The sequence below is a fragment of the Oratosquilla oratoria genome, chromosome 21 (assembly GCF_046742065.1).
Source record: "Oratosquilla oratoria isolate Oo_2021 chromosome 21, ASM4674206v1, whole genome shotgun sequence".
In the NCBI taxonomy this organism is placed as follows: Eukaryota; Metazoa; Arthropoda; class Malacostraca; order Stomatopoda; family Squillidae; genus Oratosquilla; species Oratosquilla oratoria.
The window spans coordinates 11,997,532-12,018,532 of record NC_134797.1 but is presented as its reverse complement, the minus strand read 5'-3'; the positions used below and the strand labels follow the sequence as shown (position 1 = coordinate 12,018,532).

General features: G+C 39.0%; 1 protein-coding gene across 2 annotated transcripts in view; it reads right to left on the bottom strand.

Annotated features, from left to right (window-relative positions):
* Positions 1–213: 213 nt before the first annotated feature.
* Positions 214–21,001, bottom strand: part of Jwa (PRA1 family protein Jwa) — a 35,983-nt gene continuing 15,195 nt past the window's right edge. The window contains exons 2-4 of one of the 2 annotated variants that reach the window (XM_076204306.1): positions 12,394–12,611; positions 7,615–7,750; positions 214–2,400 (exon numbers count right to left, since the gene is read on the bottom strand). In XM_076204306.1, the coding sequence (XP_076060421.1) occupies positions 2,337–2,400; positions 7,615–7,750; positions 12,394–12,611 (418 nt within the window). In that variant the 3' untranslated portion in view covers positions 214–2,336. The remainder of the gene's footprint in view (positions 2,401–7,614; positions 7,751–12,393; positions 12,612–21,001) is intronic. The other variant, XM_076204307.1, reaches the window with a different exon arrangement.

The following is a 21,001-nucleotide window of genomic DNA, read 5'->3' as shown; positions in this document are numbered from 1 at the left end:
GTACCCATCCTGCACCAGACATCCCATGTGCAGTCCCTGTCTTGTGCTTGATCACACCAGACAATTCCAGTTTCTTCATTAAGTGACCTGTGAGGTCCCAGGTTTCCTATAGGAGAACCATGGCAGCTGGTTGACTGACTGAAGTCTCTATTCAAAATAAACTTCACAGTCTTCTAAATCATAAGAGAAAGGGAAGTCAGTCAAACAAATATATAATTCTAAGCTCAATATATTTTGATAAATGGGACACAACAACAAAAATTCTAAACCATATTTGTCCACAAGGATATGGTTCCAAACCCACATATGAAGTTCTCACAGTAATGTCAACGGAAGTAGTTCAAAGAATATTTTTTAATGAGCTTCCATGCTAACGTTCTACAAAATGGACTGCCTCACTGTCTTCATCTAATACAAACTGATACAAAAGACCCTAAAGTAAAAGGTAAATGACATTAACAGGTAAAATTCCACTAACCTCAAAAGTAAGCTTCAAAGACATAGCAACATCAAAAATACTACTACTTCATCCTTAATGTTGTGTCAGCTACTCTCCAGTTGCATTTTTTAATCATAATTATACACAAAAGCTGTGATTATGGAAAGAACAGTTTAAGAAAGAAAAATGGAGTAAATAAATTCTGAGGATATGTACATAAATATTATGCTGTGATTTCCGTTATGTTTTCCATGCTAATCAAGACTTGCATATTTACTCCAGCTGTTGCCACTTGATTTCATTCAACTAAAGAAAAAAACCCTACGAAGTGGAAGGATTAAATCTTATCCCCTTAAACATTGTGACAGATTTTGTTCCAGTTATGAAATGGCCCACAAGGAAGGAGTTGCCATATAAAGAAGGTCCACTTATTGGCCCCTGCTGTCAAGCTGTCTCACTACATTGCTTTTGACCAATGCAATGCTGTTATAGGAGGCAGGGAGTCCCATCATCCCTGTGGTACAAAGATCAGATAAGTGGTCTTATTTATGATGTGGGTGCGTATTCTTAGCCATCCCCCTTATAAAGGGGGATGTCTTTAGGGGACCAACAATGGATCCCCGAAAGTGATGGTTCAACATCATGAATGATTACGATAATAACCTCCACAGTATCTGTCTTCAAAACTCGTCCACACCCTCACTTCTATTTGAAGGTACAGTCCAGATGCTGGCACTCAATATCCAGACTTGGCTCAAGATCTTTATCAAGTTAAACCAATTTTCCTGCCCTTATTCTCTTAAAGAAAACTCAGAAATATCAAAACACAGGGAAGAAACCAATGTTTCATATCAGATATATATATATATATATATATATATATAAAACCAGGGACTATTGCTAACTACTGTGGGGTTGTGGATTTCCAGTCAACAAAACTCGAGGCAACAGTTCCTACTCAAGGTTAGGTGAAGAATGGTCTTGAACGAGTCCTCATTTGAGCCTAGTGCCTGCCCTGTCATCTGCATTACAGCAACTGTTCTTAACTGGAACATAACATATGTCGTACATTAAAGGGGGGTAAAATGCCACCATAGTCGAGACAACCCACATGATGTATATATGTATATCACATGCTTTTATCACTTGCAGACAAACTTTAAATCAGTCATCTTAATTCATTCACAAACTGAAAACTTTCAAGACAAACCAAACAAAACCATCTTCATGCACAAATTAACAATGAATCACAAAGACAAAAATTATTTTCCTGAGAAATAATATTTCATTTCTTAGGTAAAGCAGTGTCATCATACATTTTTACAATTTGGTTTATAGTACAGGTAAGCAGAAATTTGACTTAATCTGTTAAGCAATTAATACATCATTGTTGCGACCCTCGGCAAAGAGAGGAAAAAAAATAAATAACCATAAAACATGCTCAAGACCACCACCAAAATTTAGTAAAAAGTTCAGGTACATCCCACAACAAAACCTTCACTTATCTGCATCTGGGTAAGAGCTACTAAAAGAACATCAGTCTACAGCAGAGCACACAAGTTGACAACCAAAATATTCCCACTATTTCATCTTAATTATGCACCTGACACATTTACATGCAGTCTACTTAACATCTTGCAACCAAGAACATTATGAAAGTATATCTCAGACTGTAAAATTCCTGCAAAATAAGCAAACAACACAGAAGCTGAGTGAGGGTTGAGGAAGAAAAGGCACTGTAGGTTTATCATCACAAATGGTAGAATAGTATGAATTACTACCACATGTGGGAAAATGTCTGATTTATGACTGTGTGCAGAAGAGGGCTGAGTATAGGTCTGCCACATGCAGAGCTCTCAAATTCTATTCTGCCACATGTGGTAGAAAGCAGGAAGATTTATTTCAGCTTCAAACGGGAGATAGCATCAGGGCTGAGCTCTTTCAAAACATTCAGTTTTGACCTAAAAAGATGAAGAAAATAATATGTAAAACTACAGTACTGGTATGGTCAAAATTGTGCAATAATAATTCTAAAAAAGAAAAAAAAAAAAGGTGGGGAAAACAAAAGTTAGTCTTTCATACCTCTGTGTGTTAATGTAAGCAATCATATGAGCTACTAGACAAAAAAAAAAAAGTTAAATAAATAATAAGAATAAAACAATCCTCCTCAATTAATATGATTTTACTTTTCAATCAATAAATAACACCTGCACAACAAAACTTGCAATAAGATTCTTTGTTATGAGTAAACAATGATCACACATGTCCACAAAAAGATCTTCCCAGATCCCTTGAATGATGGCAAATGTAAAAGAGCTTTCTGGTCTAAATCATAAACTACACTAAATCATGCAACCAAAACAGACATAAAAACTTACATCTTACTGTTGTACCTAAATGTCTACAAAAATCATATACAAAATATACAAACTATGCTAAAATTTTGCTACACAACTGCTCTTGCTTTAGTGATGGAAGATGTACATCTAGTATTCATGTCATAATGTGGAATTCAGACAAGCCCTTACTGTGGTACAGGTGAGACAAAGGTTACAGTGTAATAATAATACGTACAGTACTACCTCTCATTAATGGACTAAAAGGGGGGGTAACGGTGTTCGTTGATGTGAATAATCCTTTGATTTGGAGTGGTTTTTGGGTGGCATAGTGATTGCACACACTAAACAACAGCACCAAAACACCGAAAACACAGCTAATTAACATCCGATAATGAGAGGTAGTACTGTACATACATATATATACCAAGGGCATTCTCCCCGTTACAAGGGAAATGGCCAAAGTCAAAGGCATAAGTCCATTCCCACCCATCCATAAACAATCATTCTTCATTCACCCATATCTTCTGTCTTCTCCTTCCTTCCTTATCTGCTCTCATCATTTTAATAACTGCTTTCACTTCATCTTTTCTTATTTCTCCTCCATTTTCCTCATTCATCACTGTCATTTTCTTAGCACTTCCACTGCAACTACCTTTCCTTCCCTATCCTCCTTCACATTTAGCAACTCCCTAAAATACTTTGCCATCTTCCTCTTACTGCTGGCTATTCCATTATCACCTCTCCATCTGCACCTTTTACCTTTTCTTCTCTACTTGATTCGCCTCCTCTTCCTTAATTTCCTTCCAAAAATATTTTTATTACTTTCAAAATTCTCAGTCACACTCTTACCCCATTTCACATCTCATTGTTGCTTCCTTATGCTTTACTTCTCTTCTCTTTGTATCTCTCGCGTGATTCTCTCATTATATTTCACAACAAATCTGTGAATGCTTGTCTCTTCTCTTCTACAACCTTTTTTGCTTCATCATCCCACCACTCCATCACAATCATCATAAAAAAAAAAAAAAAAATACAATCCATTTCAATGTTCACATTCCAAGGAATGTGTATCCCTCAACTTTAAACAATCCTGATTTCTACTGTATTCACTTGGACATTAATTGGTTTTCAACATGGCTACTTAAAACTTTGAAAGATATACTTTAATAATTTGTTTTATATGTATTTATACTCATATACAATGAAAAAATCTTAGAATAAGCAAACTGTGAAAATCAAAATATACTTGGAGATTCTGAGATCAGTGCCTCATTTAAGACAACTGTACCATATACAACAATTTGTTCTATTTAGCTAGTAATGGTAACCATTCTGAAGACTGTGGAAAGTGGAAGGAGGATTAGGACAAGATGAAGGTGTTGATATGAAAAAAAAATTAAACAAGATAGAAAATCAATTACGAAAATACCCAGAAAAAAAACTTGGCCTGAACCTACAGCCAAAGATGCATGTAAAGACAGAACACAACCATCTTCTCTGTGCGCCGGGTGAAGAATCACTACTAGCACACAAATAGAGGTGAGAAATAAATACATGCATAGTACCATTCAAGTCATGCTTTTTTCATCACGTCATACTACAGAAACCAAGGTTCAAGAATTCCGCAGTCTCTGAACAAATCTATCAGCGGTACCTTTTTATGAGATTCACTGGCTGAATTAATGCGACACCCCTGACAGCCAAAAATAAAAATCAATATTTGTACCAAATACTACTGTATTTCATGCTTTGCTCAGGCTACACCAGGTATTTTTGTTTGCTGATAAAAATTTATCCAAGTTATGTACTCTCCACTAATTATAACGAGTTCAGTATGAAAACAAATGTCAAGATCAGTTTGTTTTTAATGCAAATACCAAGTCAACAAAGTTGGTGTAAAACGATTTTAAGGAATGTAATATTGATAAAGACAATAGCAGGACCAACTGCATTTACACTTTAGCTGCATTTTTAACTATGTATACAACTTACTGTCCGTCAAGTTCTAGCTGCTATGGTAAACCCCTCTACAGAGAAAAAAATAACATATTGGAGAGATGACAAGAATCAAGGGATTCATTTTTTCGAGGAAAATACAAAATATCTTTGAAAAGTACATGATTAATGACTAAATTTTGTCATTAAACTTATCCACATGTAAACAGTGGGTATTTGATCCTATCATTACTGAATTCATCCTTCCAATTTCACTGTACAAACAGTACTGCTAATGTCTTCATCAGGTATGTAGCTCAAGCCAATTTACAGTAGGATCATACAAGTGTGCACTCAAACATCTGCAAATGTTCAGTCTGCTCAATTTCCTTACAGAACCTATCTTTGTGTTGTTTGGGTAATTTGGGAATATGCAGATTACTTAAAATAATATAAATGAATGTAGTTGAATTAGCAATACTATATTCAGTCACTGGCTTCATTATTCCTCATATGTTGGGTAAAATGCCATTGGTACATACAATTACTCATTCATTGTTTTTTAACTTGAAAGCATTCCCCTGCTGCTGAATCACCCAAACAATACCAGCCAAGTTTTGCATGGACAGGAAATAGATTGTGCATTAAGTAACTTCAGGATTCACTGCCTCAGTTTCTATGGGACTGAAAGGGAAAACAACATACAACTTGCATCAACACCAAAATTACCTTAGGGGCCTCCAGGAACACAGCAATAAAAACAAAGTGCAGCACATCAAAGAAACAAACTCATTAGTATACAACTGACCTGATGACTTAACTGCCTCACCTGCAACTGAGGAGCAGGTCACTAGTCATGATCTCGATTAATAGGTAATATACATCATGTGGGAAAAGCCATGGGAACTATATATGAAGGTTCCATATACACTGTGGCAATGCTAATAAATCCAAAGTAAATGGACATTTATAGAAGATTTTCTAGCACTTTAGATATGTTCAACTGGAGAAGTACATTTATATATCAACCTATATTTTGATTAGCCTTTCATGGGCTATCTGTTTCAGAACAAAAACATTCATGAAGCCCATATGAAAAATTAATACATGACCAAGCCAATTTTGTGATGGCACTTTGAACATGAAGTGTACATCTACAAAATACAAGTTTCATACTAATGACTGGCACTAAATGTATGATGGATGAAGGAGTATATCTACTGCTCTGACTATTATTTGGTCAGAATGCACATTATCCTAAAGGAATGGGGATGGAAAAACATATGTGTTCATCTAAATATTGTCTTTCTCTTTTTTCTATAACACATGTGTGGATGTACATCTGCATTCAAAAGTCTTACCTGTTTCATGATTTTCTATATGCAAACATAAAACTCTGTTGCCAAATTTTTTCCTTATATTTTCTAGATAATATTCACTCAACAGCATAAGGTATTACTTGTATGTATATCAAAATGAGCAATAACTATTACACTGAAAATCACAGGACAGAAGACCTATGAATGTGACTGCATGTAATGTGTAAAGTATTTGTATGTTAAATTCAATTTATTTAGTTGCACGTTTGTGTGCTGTGCATGTGTGAAAGTGTATATGATTCTGCATGTATGTACACATTCTATAAATTCTATATATGCTCAAAATTACTAAGCAAATGCTAAAGAAGTACAACCAAAGAGAACCTACCAAAATCAACTCACTTCACTCACAATTAAAGCTATTATGCTGCATGTACAACCAGCATTCACTCAGCAATTCATATTTCAATACCACGCTTCTAAAGTATATCCAACTCGTTATATCTAGACAGATTTTCTTAACACAAATTTCACTGTAATCTGTAATGTTCGTGATACAGAAAAAGTGGGCCAGTAAAATATCCATTTGAACTTCCCTAGGATATAACTACAAATGAAAATAGGAGGAAATTGTATTAGGACTCTTAAACCATTAAATGTGCAAAAAAGTTATTAACACTTAAAGATGGTATTCTGCCTATAATTATTCATTCTTTATACTCCAGCACTGTATGACCTCTTCACTATATTGTAGATCAATAACTTGTCATTAGATGGTAAACATTAAACACTGATTATACTTCATCATATCATGCACAGTACACACTTTCAAGAACCTATGCTGTAAAACCATAAAGTACAAGTTTCAAAATATCTTCAGACAAAATATTCATAAAAAATTTGAAAAAGGTCTTAAAACTAAGTTTTAGCGACAGTTCTTTCATCAATTTCCCAGCTGATCAGTAAATATTTCATCACTTCCTTTGTAGATTACACTGATAAAATCTTGATCCACAGGAATTGGCATGAAGTTGTGCACAATTATATATCAACAAACTGATATTCAGCCAGATACTTTACATCAATAATGCATTTGTACATATCACTATATTTTTTATAGCCTCAAAAACAGGATTACAGCAGGGAAACTGTTGAGAACCCTACTATGTTTTGGTATCTGATCTAAACTATGGTACTTACAATCACTCTCAACTTAAAATAATCGAACAATATGGCCAATCTTCATATTTATCCCACACAGTAAACAGTGAATAAATATGTCTTGTGTCATGTCAAGTCTGGTAGAGCCATATCAAATACTGTACACCTAACACTAACTTAAGCACTCCAAATAACAACTATCCATGACCAATTTTAATATTTTTTTTACACTTGAATAAAACAAGCTCCTATAGATTACCGACAACCCAACCAACCTTATCCCCACCTCAGATACTACCAGTTAGCAAGAATGTGTTTCAACTCATCACAATGATCTGATGGGCAAGAAAGTCGAGATATGAAAGTCAAGAAGTCTCAAGTCGGTCAGTTTGCGAGTCTGTAGTTCAGCTCATGTTCCTACATTGTAAAATCCTGTTCAAGACCGAGGAAGTCGAGAAAGATTCCCATTGGTGTTCGCTTCATTCCCAGCCACTCCACTTTGTTGATGATTTTGTTTTTCAAGTTGCGAAGTCTCATGGATGCATGAATGAAGATCACTGGAAAGTAGACATTAGAATATTAATTTCAAGTGGAAATATTGTTTCCTTACTTAAATACAATATACTATACATATATACATGTTACCCTGACTGAGTAAAAATATACACACACACTAAAAGAAAGCAGAATAGGTGGGGGGGGGGGAGAGACCAGACAGGGGATGGGAAAGAGCAAAGCAGAGTAGAGCAGAGATATGGAGATGTTGTCAACCCCTTCGATGTCCAATGTGCACAGGTGTGCACGCATGCATATGGTGTGAGCAGTACTCTAACAACTCAAATCAACTCTCAAGGGATATTCTCCATTGTCCTCAGGATCTGCTTCCAAAGGACATTCCTTTGTCTCCAGTGACCTGAGGACTAGGCTTTCCAGACAATGCCCTAATACCTGTTCAGACAATGGACCTCGCGCTTCCCAACTACAATAGACGCGTCTACCATCGTCACCCAACCAACGCAATAAACATTGTTTTTAACATGTACCCAAATGTGAATATGACAACCCCTTGTATAAAAATATGAATGTATAAAAATAGTTATTCTGTCAACCCCCCAGAGGCTTCTTTGGAGGTTACATGCATGTATAAACCAGAAAAGACTGGGGCATTAAAGCAAAGAAAATCCATCAAGTTTGCTTTTCCAAGCACCAGTACTCAATTACTAAATGTAGATAGAAACTACAAATCTACAGAGAGATATGGAGAGAGAGAGAGAGAGAGATGGAGATTATATATATATATATATATATATATATATATATATATATATATATATATATATATATATATATATAGAGAGAGAGAGAGGAGAGATGGAGAGAGATTGAGAGAGAGGAAAGAGATTGAGAGAGAGGAGAGAGATAGAGTGAGAGAGATAGAGAGAGAGATGGAGACAGAGAGGAGAGAGAGGTGAGAGATGGAGAGAGAGGTGAGAGAGAGAGCAAGAATAAGATATGGAGAGAGGGGAGAGAGAGAGAGATATGGAAAGGAGATAAAAGGTATTGCCACAATGAGCAAAGTTCAGATCATTAGCAGATTTGAACCCTCTATGAAAGGCAACATGCTTAAAGGTTCAGCCATGTTAGCCACACCTTTGATCCGACATTATAAATCAAGTTATGTTTACTCAATTCCCTATCTCTAGTGTCATAATAATTTCCTGTATACTTTATATATACTGTACTTGATATGGTTTAACGTCACACACTCCCCCCTTATCAGGAGGCTAGGACAGTGCCCCTCACAGAGGGCTTTTGTAGACGTGGAATTTAATGAACCATGTTTTAAATTACCCACTGTCGGAGAAACAAAGCAAAAGAAACAGACGAACTGTATATTTCAACCACTACTGTGGTCCTCTTCAGCATTTTACTAAATGTGCTACTACATTTTCGTCTTAATGAACCATGCCCTTGGTTCAACTTCGCCGGTGGCAGGATTCGAACCGCCCTCACCTCGACCTTCGCAGCAAGTAACGATGCCCTAACCCGCTCAGCCAGCGATCTTCCCTACTCTTAATATATACATATAAACTACATTACATTACTTGGGAGCCATGAGTACAAGAGACACCTGGGACGACAAATTCTTGTCACGTATGATTAACACCTCTGGCATTCTTATCTTGTTATCTTTTATATTTATCTTGTAAACCTTATCTTATCTTCCCACCCCTTGGCAACTTTCTGCAATGAAATATCTGCTCTTGTTCTCTCTTTCTCTGTAACTATTAATTATACAGTCACCTCCACTTTATCACTTAGGACCCACTAATTCTTTTTTTCATTTACAACTACATGACACATTTGCAGGAGGACTGCCACAAGCAACTGGTTCCTAAAACGCAAATGTGATTATAAAGAGAGAAATAGAAAATTAAGATTTACATCCAGATGAAATTCTAGAAACTTAAACCAACTATTCTGGGTGCTTAAAGGAGAAATGTTCAGACAAATTGGTGTAAAAAGAACAAATCAACGCCATCAGACTTTCCTGACTAAAGATTTTCTGATGCAGTTAACAACTTCCATACATACATAAATACATACATATACCTAAGGCTTTTCCCCCTATATATTCCACTCCCCTCCACCTTCCTCCCTCCCTCTTATCTTGGCACCTCCTGGATGACAGGTCATCCCTGCATCCTGTCCACTGCCCTGGGTCAGAAGCAGTGTCACAAGACACAGCTTCCATAGCATATGGTATTTATCCCTTGATACTGGCAGCCACCAAGCTATTTTATTCAGCTATGTGTTACTCCTTCAGTACCAGTGTTAAAGTTTTGTTTATACAGTGTGGTATTTACACTCTTACTTTGTTGCCAGATTAATTCATCCAACTGTGTGTTACCCCTTTGGTAGTTAAGTGGTTAATTAATTATTAGAAAAGAGGTTCCCCTCCCCACCTGGGGTGTGTGCACTCTTAGTTCATGAGAGGTTTTGCAGGGGGGGTACACATTTACTCAATTCTCACTCACTTCTTAGTACAAGAATTTCTTTGATAAATATGTGAAATTGGTGAAGGCTCCCCCACCAAATAACACAAAGTACTGCAATGCCAGTTTTTACATGTTACATTCTCAATTTGACCTTGCTTACTATGCAACAGGCTTATAATACCTTAAGTTCCACTTCTTTCGATTACAAACACATCAGCCATAACATGAACCCTTTCCTTATTTTGGGACATTTTCCCTTTCATTTTGGCTGCTGCCATGCAATTCTATGAATTTCAATGAAATACATTTGATAGCACAGGGGATAGAGCCTATCTTGAATTATCCTTTCCTTATCAGGTGACACTCTTCTTTTTATTCTTGCCGCTCGCAAGCAATTTTGAAGGATTCCAATAATGGTAACAAAGGATTTATTACAAATAATACTATATTTAGTTGACATTTTATGGCTAACATTATGCAAAGTCCTACCACATTAATTAAAAAATTAAAATCTTGGTAAATATGCACAGCAAGATACTATTTGATTCCAAAGTTTAATGACAAGGATAACATGAGCAACTGTTAAGTCCTACATTACTTTGTTGTGTGGAAAACAACCAAAGTATGAAGCTGGCATCCCTTTCCATTCCCTCAACTCTAGCCCTGTAAATATGTACCTTCTATTTTATCAGGAATGCACAGCACAAGGTAGTCAGCAAACTTTAATATTGGAATATACCCTCACACCAACAACATTTATCCATCAAAACTCACCATGTATACAATGACATTCACAATATCTATCCTAGGGTAAACACAAGTGGAGCTTGTGTTAGAATCAGAAATGGAGAGAGTGAGTGGTTTGAGGTAAAGGTGGGACTTTGTCAGGGATGTGTTATGTCACCTTGGCTGTTCAATTCATACATGGATGGGGTGGTGCAAGAGGTAAATGCAAGGGTAATGGGTTGGGGATTGGAGATGGTTAAAGAAAATGGAGAAAAGTGGGAGATAAGTCAGTTGTTGTTTGCTGACAACACTGCACTTGTGGCAGGATCAGAGGAGGGATTGAGGAAGTTAGTGACAGAGTTTGGGAAGGTGTGTGAAAGAAGAAAGTTGAAGATAAATGTGGGTAAAAGTAAGGTGATGAAATGTACAAGGGGAGAAAGTGGAGGCCTACTGGCAGTAAGTATTAAGGGAGAGGGACTGGAGGAAGTGGATATTTTTATATAGTTGGGTGTGAATGTGGCAGGAAAGGGAGGAGTGGAGGTGGAGGTAGAATGTAGGTTGAGAGAAGCAAGTAAATGCCTTGGGGGATTGAAAAGTGTGATGAGAAATAGACATTTGGGAATGGATGCTATGAGGAGATTGTACGAAAGAGTGATTGTGCCAACAGCACTGTATGTGGCAGAAACATAGAACATAAGAGAGGAAGAGAGGAGTTTGAATGTGTTTGAGATGAGGTGCCTGAGAAGTATATGGGTTTCTAGGCTGGATAGAGTGAGAAACGAGAAGGTGAGGAGAACGAGGGTGGAAAGGGAGTTGGGAGATAGGGTTGATGAAAGAATATTGGGATGGTTTGGACACATGGAAAGAATGAGTGAAGAAAAATTAGTAAAAGAGGTGTGGAAGGCAGAGGTAGAAGGCATGAAAATGAGGGGGCAACCAAGGATGAGATGGATAGATGGGGTAAAAGAGGCATTGGGAAAGAGGGAAATGTCTGTTGAGGAAGGACAGGAAAGGACAGAAGATAGGGGTGAATGGAGAATGGTTGTGTATGGATGATGTTTTGATGCATAAGGGGGAGTGGGGATGGGGGGTGAGGTAGTATGTGTGATGTGTGAAAAATAAATTGATGCAGCCTGAAGGGATTTCTCCCATCTACTCCATTTCTGCACGAGAGGAACGGGGAGGGGGGGGGGTGCCGATTTAATGAAATGGTCTTGCTGTGGTTGTGCTGTGTCTTGCAACACTGCTTCTGACCCATGGCAGTGGGCAAGATGCAGGGATGACCCATCATCCACAGGAGGAGCCAAGATAAGAGGAGGGAGGGGGGTTGATAGGAGTATATGGGATGGAATAGGTGGGAGCGGATTTTATGCCTTTGTTTTTTGGCTACCTTCCTTGTAAAGGGGGGAAAAGCCTTTGGTATATGTATGAATGTATGTATTGCTAACTTCCAATGACAAGTTCTTCAAACTTACCTATGATTGGCAAGAGAATGCCAAAGAGAAAGACCAACACTGAGCCCAGGAGGTATACGATGAAGTAGCCTCCCATGATGATGGCCACTACGGAGATGACTGGATGATCCTTTTTGAACTGACTGGCGGGTTGCTTATTATTTGTCAGATAGAAGAAGAGGCTGAATGCAATACCCATGGCCATCATCCCATAGAGCATCTTTGTGGGATGGATGACTCTGTAAAGATACAAAACATTCACAAGATGCATCTTAATAATTCATGTTTACATAAAACATTCTGGAAATGTAACAGTGGAGAAAATTAGTAAAAGGGCGTGCAAAGCAAACTGGCAGAATGAACATGTGTCATCTGCTGTATTTCTTTTAACCTGTGTTGGTATACTATATGTGATGAGTGTTGGCTACAGTATAACCTACTTACGTGACCTCTGTTCAAACCTTAGTTCCTGTTTGGCTCTAAGGTAGCCGAGCTTGACAACTAAAATATCACCAAAACATAGGGCATTGTAGAACACCTCTTGCTGAGAGACCAACAGTTACAGTACCAATCTCCTCTCCATCTCCACTGGTTCAAGTGTAATTTTAATGATTCTCAAATATTAAAGCAGGGAATATTACAAACTATCTAATGGCTTGATATCAATTACATCCATCACTGCAATACCAAAACAAGCTTGGAAATATTCCATCATTCACCCATCATCCAAGACACTTGCACCCAAGGTGATGATGAAAACATAGCTCCTTCAATGCTGTAAAACCTTGTATATAATTTATCCCAATCAATTCATTACCCCTGGTCTCCTACAGAAGACCCGTGGTCTTCTGGTAACCAACAACAGCCGATGGGTCCAAAAGTAACTTAGTGAAGTCATATTGTGTTGTTGTCTATGGATTGTTAAGAACATAAGAATAAAGGAGACTGCAAGAGACCATAAGGCCTACACTAGGCAGCTCCGTATCCATAGAGGGCATTGTAGTACGGGGTGTTCTGTCCCCTCTGTGTGGTGGGCGTATCCAAGGCAGTTAGAATCTGAGATAAACACTATAATATGTTAGTATACCAGTTGAGGATAAATAAAAGTGTGCAACTGAGGAGGCTTCATTTTGAACAAACATTGCAAACTACAGCTATTCACACAACACTATACCCGACATCTGGAAGCATGGTAAAATAATCACCATTCCAAAACCGAACAAAGACCCAACAATCCCAACATCGCACCGCCCAATCACACTTCTCTGCACCCCCTCTAAAGTCATTGAACGCCTAATACTTAAACTTGTCACACCTGACTCACAACACGGTTTTAGGCCACTACACTCCACAAACACTCTTCTGACAAACCTCACACAAAGAATTTTAGATGGCATCAATTCAGATAGGCCCCACCACAGAACACTTCTTATAACATTGGACATTAGTAAAGCTTTTGATGCTATCCCCCGCCACAACCTAACAAATAAAATATATAACACAGACATGCACAATAACACCAAAAGATGGCTGGCCAATTATCTGGCAGGCAGGAATGCTCATGTGTCATATAATGGCCAATCATCGCACATCAGAAACATTAAGAACGGAGTACCACAGGGCTCAGTTCTATCCCCCACATTATTTAATCTATACATGCATGACTTACCCACGCCAGACACCTCAGAAATACAAATCTCTTCCTACGCAGACGACATAACAATCACATGCACACATCGTAACACAGACAAAGCTGCAGAAATAATCCAGCCTTACCTTGACACACTCAACACATGGTTCATCACAAACAGACTCAAAATAGCTCCAACCAAATCTACAGCAACACTTCTCACCAACTGGACAAAAGAACACAAATACATACCTCATCTCTACATCAACAACACTCTAATAGCCACACACAAACACACCGAAAATTCTTGGTGTAACATACGATACATCCATGTCTTTCAAACAACACCTCACAAACATAAAAAACAAATGCACACCTAGACTTAACGCACTCAAGTCAATCACTGGAACAACATTTGGACAAAACAAAGAAACTAATATAACTATATACAAACAATGCATACGCTCAGTGATGAATTATGCGAGTCCTGCATGGGCTCCTAATCTCAGTGAGACACACCACAACACCCTTCAAATCATACAAAACAAAGCCCTAAAAACAATTACAGGCTGCACAAATACATCACCTACAGACCATTTACACCATGAAACAAAAGTCCTCAAAGTCAAGGACCACCTCGACATGAGAGGCACACAAACACTTGCTGCAGCCACCACAAACACATCACACCCGCTACACTACATAGCAGAACACCCACACACACCAAGAAACATTAAAACTACACCCATAGACCTTTATTACACACAGATACTCTCTTCTCTTCCTCCACAACCACCAAATACCAGCCTCCGGAAACATATTCATAATCATATCACTCACCGCTCCATTAACACACTGAAAGACAACACACTGCTACATGCGATACGCCCTGATATCCACCTTCTGAATCCTCTCTCCCACGTAAGGACAGAGTCCACTTGGCCAGACTGCGATGCGGTCACCACCCAGCACTTCTAAGCTACCAGAAGAGGCTGGACGACCGTGTTGTGAACAGCTGCCCAGGATGTAACACTTCACCCCATACCATACAACACATAATGGAAGACTGCATTATACACAATCATGCACGCAAACAACACAACATACACTCTATAAAGGATTTGTGGGAAAACCCAGTTTCGGCTGTGGCCTTCCTTGGGGAGACGGGACTGCTCGGACAGACAGTCTAGGGAACGACAACAACAACAACAAGGTCCTCATAGATCAGAATCAGTATGGTAATTCATACCCTCAACTTCACACTTTTTTTTTTTTTTCAATGAAAAAGCTACCTGTGAATTAAAATCTAACCATATCAAGTACTGTGTCTACTTAACATTATACACTATGTGAGGCACTACAGTTCAAAGAACAATCTCTTGTTCATTTTCACTAAAATTATACACCGAAGTGTTGGCCAACGTCACCTTCCCACCCACCATCCCTTCCTCCAACTTTCTTATATGGTAAGTAATGGAAATGCAAGCTGCTTATACATACATATATATACCAAAGGCTATTTCCTCCTTTACAAGGGAGGTAGCCAAAAAACAAAGGCATAAAATCCACTCCACCCATTCCATCCCCTACATACTTCACTCCCATCCACCCCCTTCCCTCCCTCTTATCTTGGCACCTCCTGGATGATGGATCATCCATGCATCTCACCCACTGCCCTGAGTCAGAAGTGTCGGAGGACATAGCACATCCACAGCAAGGCCATTTCATTAAATTGGCGACCACCCTCTCCATCCCCTTATGCAGAAAAGGAGAAGACTGGGAGAAATCCCTTCGGGCTGCATCAATTTATTTTTCACACATACTCCCTCACCCCCTACCCACTCCCTTTTATGCATCACAGTATCATCTGTACACAACCATTCTCCATTCACCCCTATTTTCTGTCCTCTCCTGTCCTTCCTTAACAGACATCCCCTTTTCCCAATCCCCCTTTTACCCCATCCATCCATCTCATCCTAGGTCACCCCCTTATGTTCACTCCTAGTTCTACTCTATCTTTCGCTCCCTCCACTCTTCTCTCAGCTTCTTCTTGTACTCCTACTTTTCTTTCTCATTTAAGCAGTTCACTCTAAGCACCTCCTTACCTTCGTTTTTTTTCCTCTTCCTCCATCTATCCTCCACTCTCACCAAAAAATAATCTGATATTCCCCCAACTCTCTCCCCTTAGAACATGTACAGGGTGTTCAGGATAAATTTGACACTTTTTTTGGAAAGGAAAGAAAAATGCCATATCTTGGCCAAAAATTTATGTATTCTCAAAATTCAAAAAACATCTCTTAGAGGATTTTCTACCAAATACAGCTCACTCAAAGAAGCTGCCCTGTGCCTCCACCATGGCCTCCAGGCGGGACCTGAACCTCCAGCATTTGGCCTTTACATCCTTTGAGAGACACCTGAACACCAGTTTGATCTTGGCAATCAGCTCGCCTTTGGTGTTGCAGGTGGTATGATTGGTGTCTTTTTCAATTGTGCCCTACACATAATAGTCCATGGGGTTGCAATCAGGAGAGTTGGGGGGCCAGAGGTTGGGACTGGTGAAGTCATAGAAGTTCTCAAACAGCCACTTCTGGGTTTTCCCAGAGGTGTAACACGGAGTTGAGTCCTACTGCCACATGCATGGTTTTCCCACAGCCACCCTCTCCACCCAGTGCTTAACAACAGTGGACAGCAACTCAACATATCCATCTGAAGTGAGTCTGAGTCCCTCTTCAAAGATGTGGGGTGGCATGACATAGTCTTCGCTGGAAATACACCCAAAGACTATCACAGTTTGAGGGAACTTGGTCTTCATGAAGTGCAGGACTTTGTGTGGACTGTAGGCTAGCCACCTGCTGTTTTGCACATTGTGCAACTGGTCCTGGCAGAAGTTCTTCTTTTCTGAGAAGAACCAGAGCATCCCCAGGACAACTAGGTGTTTGACCTTGTTGAGGAGTTTCTTGGCTTTCATAAGGCAGTTCTCTTGGGCCTTGGTGGTGAGTTAGTTGGCCTTTGTGCCTCTTGTATGAGTAGTGAAGATCCTCGTTCAGCACTTTCTTCATAGTCGCCACTCCGACGCCAATCTCTCTTGCCAAGGTCTGCATTGCCTTGCCTGGATCTTGCTGCACATTCTTTTGCAGCTTCTTGATGAATTTCATTGTGTGGACAGAGTCAGAACACCTGCTATGATCCTTCCTACTAGCCACTGCTTCCACATCTCTGTTGCAATTCTCCAGCTCACTTCTCACAGCCTTCACAGTATTCAAGGAGCACTGGGCTGCAGCTAAGATTTCCAAATGTTTTAATCCAGCACAAATCATCATGATGTAGGTCACTTTCTTCCAATATTCCAGTGCTTTCCACTCATCCATGCTCTCTAGTTCTCACACTCACCAATAGTACACAGAATCAACTATCCATTGCACTTTACCACTATTAAATCCTTCAAATGGTTTCTTCCTAAACACTGTATTTGCTATCATCAACTTTCTTTCTAGACACATCTCCATCATCAACTCTCCACTACGATTTTTTCCTGGAACTCCACCCTTCCCAATCATTCCGTCTATTTCTTCATTTCCTACCCTGGCATTAAAGTCTCCCAATACCACTACATTGACATTCTCCCTGATCCCTCTATGCACTCATTTATATCCATCCAAAAAACCTCCCTTCCCTCTACACTCTTCTCAATATCAGGTCCATATGCACTTACAAAAACCCACATCTCCCTTCCCAGTTTCACCTTCATCCACATTTACCTTGAAGAAACCTCCTTCCACTCCACTACATGCTTACCTTTCTCTTCACTTACTTGTATACCCCTTCTCTCCCTCATCTTCTCTCTCTTCACTCCTGAGAACCTCCCACTACACTCACACCTCCCTTTCAACTTAGTTTCACTCAATGCCAACACATCCATCTTCTCACAAACATACTGCCTATCTCTTCCCCTTTACTCTCATCTGTACCATATCCAGGCATATTAAAAGACCCAAACCTTAGAGTGCTGGTTGGAAAACTCCTAGATCCTCTTATGCCTTTACTTTTTTTCTAGAAATGTCCCCTTTGGGGCTACAGAGAGAAGGATGCCTAGTCCTATCCCCGTCCCATTTTTGTTGCCTCATACGACTCAAGTGGGAAGACTTGGTCGCAATATTCTTTTCCCCCAATACAGGGTTAGGCAAAGAAAGGAAATTAATATTCAGAGAAATTATATAGGACAATAACAAAGGGTAGGGGGCCAGCATAACGGAGGGACAGTCACAGTATAGTACAGTATCATCAGTTCTCTATGAACAGAGATTTCCTCAACCAAAATACATCCTTACCTTTTTCTAAAGCTCTCTTACATATCTACCTTATCACAAAAATCTGATCCACGCAACCCCTACCCTTCCTAAATCTACACTGTTTTTCACCAATTACTCCCTCAGTTCCTCTCCTAATCCTCTCAATCAAAACCCTCTCATAAGCCTTCTCAACTACACTCAAAACACTGATCCCTCTGTAACTACTACATTCATACTTGTCCCCTATTCCATTGTAAAGTGGAACTATACAGGCATTAATTCAGTCGTCCAGCACTCTAACCTCTTTTAGACAAACATTAAACAACATCATCAGCCAGCCCACCATCACTGTACCTCCCTTTTTTTAGACACACTGCATGATATCTATCTAACAGAGGTGCTTTACTTGTTCTCATTATTTTAACAACTTTCACTTTATATCTTTTTTCATTTCTCCACCATTTTCCTCATTCATCACTGTTATTTTCTTAGTGCTTCCCACTGCAACTACCTTTCCCTCCCTATCCTCCTTCACATTTAACAGCTCCCTAAAATACTCTGCCCATCTTCCTCTTACCACCATCTTTCCATCTACACCTTTTACCTTTTCTTATCTACTTGATTCACCTCCCCTCCTCTCTTAATTTCTTTCCAAAACATCTTTTTATTTCTTTCAATATTTTCTGTCATACTTTCCCCCCATTTCACATCTACTCTCCTTTATCTTATGCCTTATTTCTCTTCTCTTTGTACCTCTCATATGATTCTCTCATCCTATTTTGCAACCAATCTGTGAATGCTCGTTTCCTTTCTTCTACAACCTTCTTTGTTTCATCATTCCACCAATCACATCCACCCACTTCCCCCTGTCCTCCCTGTTCCACACACCATCTTTGCACACCTTGTGACTCCCTCCTTGAAACATCCCCAGTCTTCCTCCAATCCTAGTTCCACTCTATCCTTCACTCCCTCCCCACCTGTCCCCTTCCTCCCTCTCCACCCACCCTCAACCCACCTTCCACCAAAAAAATTATCTGATATTCCACCACTCTCTCCCCTAAGAGCAACCACATCCAAAACTCCCCCTACCCCCCCTCCAGGGTACCAATATACAGTTCACCAAACCCCCATCTGCCACCCTTCCACCCACCACCCTCTTCCGCATGCACCAATGTCTTTCATTTATATTTCCTTCAAAGTCTTCCCTTTGTATTCAATTCAGTTATTAAACCGTGCTTGCTTGCTCTTATTCTGATTAGTTAGTTATTCATTCACATCTTTTAATCCATTTGATGTTCTTAAATCTTCTAATCTTCTACAATGCATTGATGAGATATTTACAACATACTATTCATTTTTATTTTCTTATCCATTCACATATTTTCTCCTTCTTATGCACAGCATAATACTAATATTATGTCCTATTATATTTTCCATTTTCCTTATATCATCTATGAAACTATCACAATGCAGGCATTATGGTGCAAATTAGTATCTTTAGTCAACCCCGGGACCAATAGTATATTGTACGTGAAAATGCTGTACAATGGACATGAGAATTATTTTTGTTATTCATCTTCATACTCATCCACATCCTCAATATCAAACTATCATAATGCAGGGATTAAGGTGCAAATAAGTATCTCTAGTGCACCCTAAGACCAATGGTATATTGTGTTTGAAAATCCTGTACGATGGACGTGAGAATTATTTCTGTAGTTCATTTCCAAATCCATCCACATCCTCAACTCCCTCTGGGGGGTATGACAATGTCTCTAGATTGACCCTAAATTCTCTCTATCAACTTCCAATGTATTTCTTCCACCTTTTCACATATGAAGAGATGACAACTAATAACTGTTCCCCTTCTATTAAAATGGTGACATAAAAACAGTTCACCAAAGTACAACATATATCAGACCAAAATTAGTTCCCAAAAACCATTGTAGGCAGCCTTGGGGCTGTGGATTTCCAGTCCATAAACTCAAAGGAACAAGGTGACAGCAACAACAATTATTACTAACATCATTATTATACTGTTCTAATACTGCACAACAAAGCAGGTTTTCTTCAACATATGAAGCAACCAGTGAATGACCCAGTATTTCCTAAATGTAAACACTACACTGCTGTCTTAGAACCCCTGTCAATGACATTTTTGACTCTGTGCCAAAAACAGAAGCAGGTGAATTCTTGGCTTAGTTTATACTTCCTGTCACCTTATCTCAACCTCAACGAATGAGGAAGAAACTTCTTAGCTCCTGTCTTTCAGTTGTGCATTCTACTACTGAAATTACTACTGCAACATCTGACATGAAATTAACTCTAATGGTACAAATGCTTTCGTTGCACACAAAAGATGGCAATGCCCATCATAAGGTAGACCTTTTTATATGACATGAAATTAACTCTAATGGTACAAATGGTTTTGTTGCACACAAAAGATGGCAATGCCCGTCATAAGGTAGACCTTTTTATATCTCTTAAAATGTCAAAATTCCATTAAATATAATACCAAAACTGTAACTGATTTCCTCTACTAAACCTGATCTGACCTACACACACTACTTAACCTCTTTCCATAAAAGACCTAACCTCATCACAATCAATCAATCCACTGCCTCACATTTCTCTTGCAGGAGACCCATGGTTCCCTAGTGATTGTACATCACTCAAAGAAGGGATACAGTGTTGTCTGGGTATGAGTGTA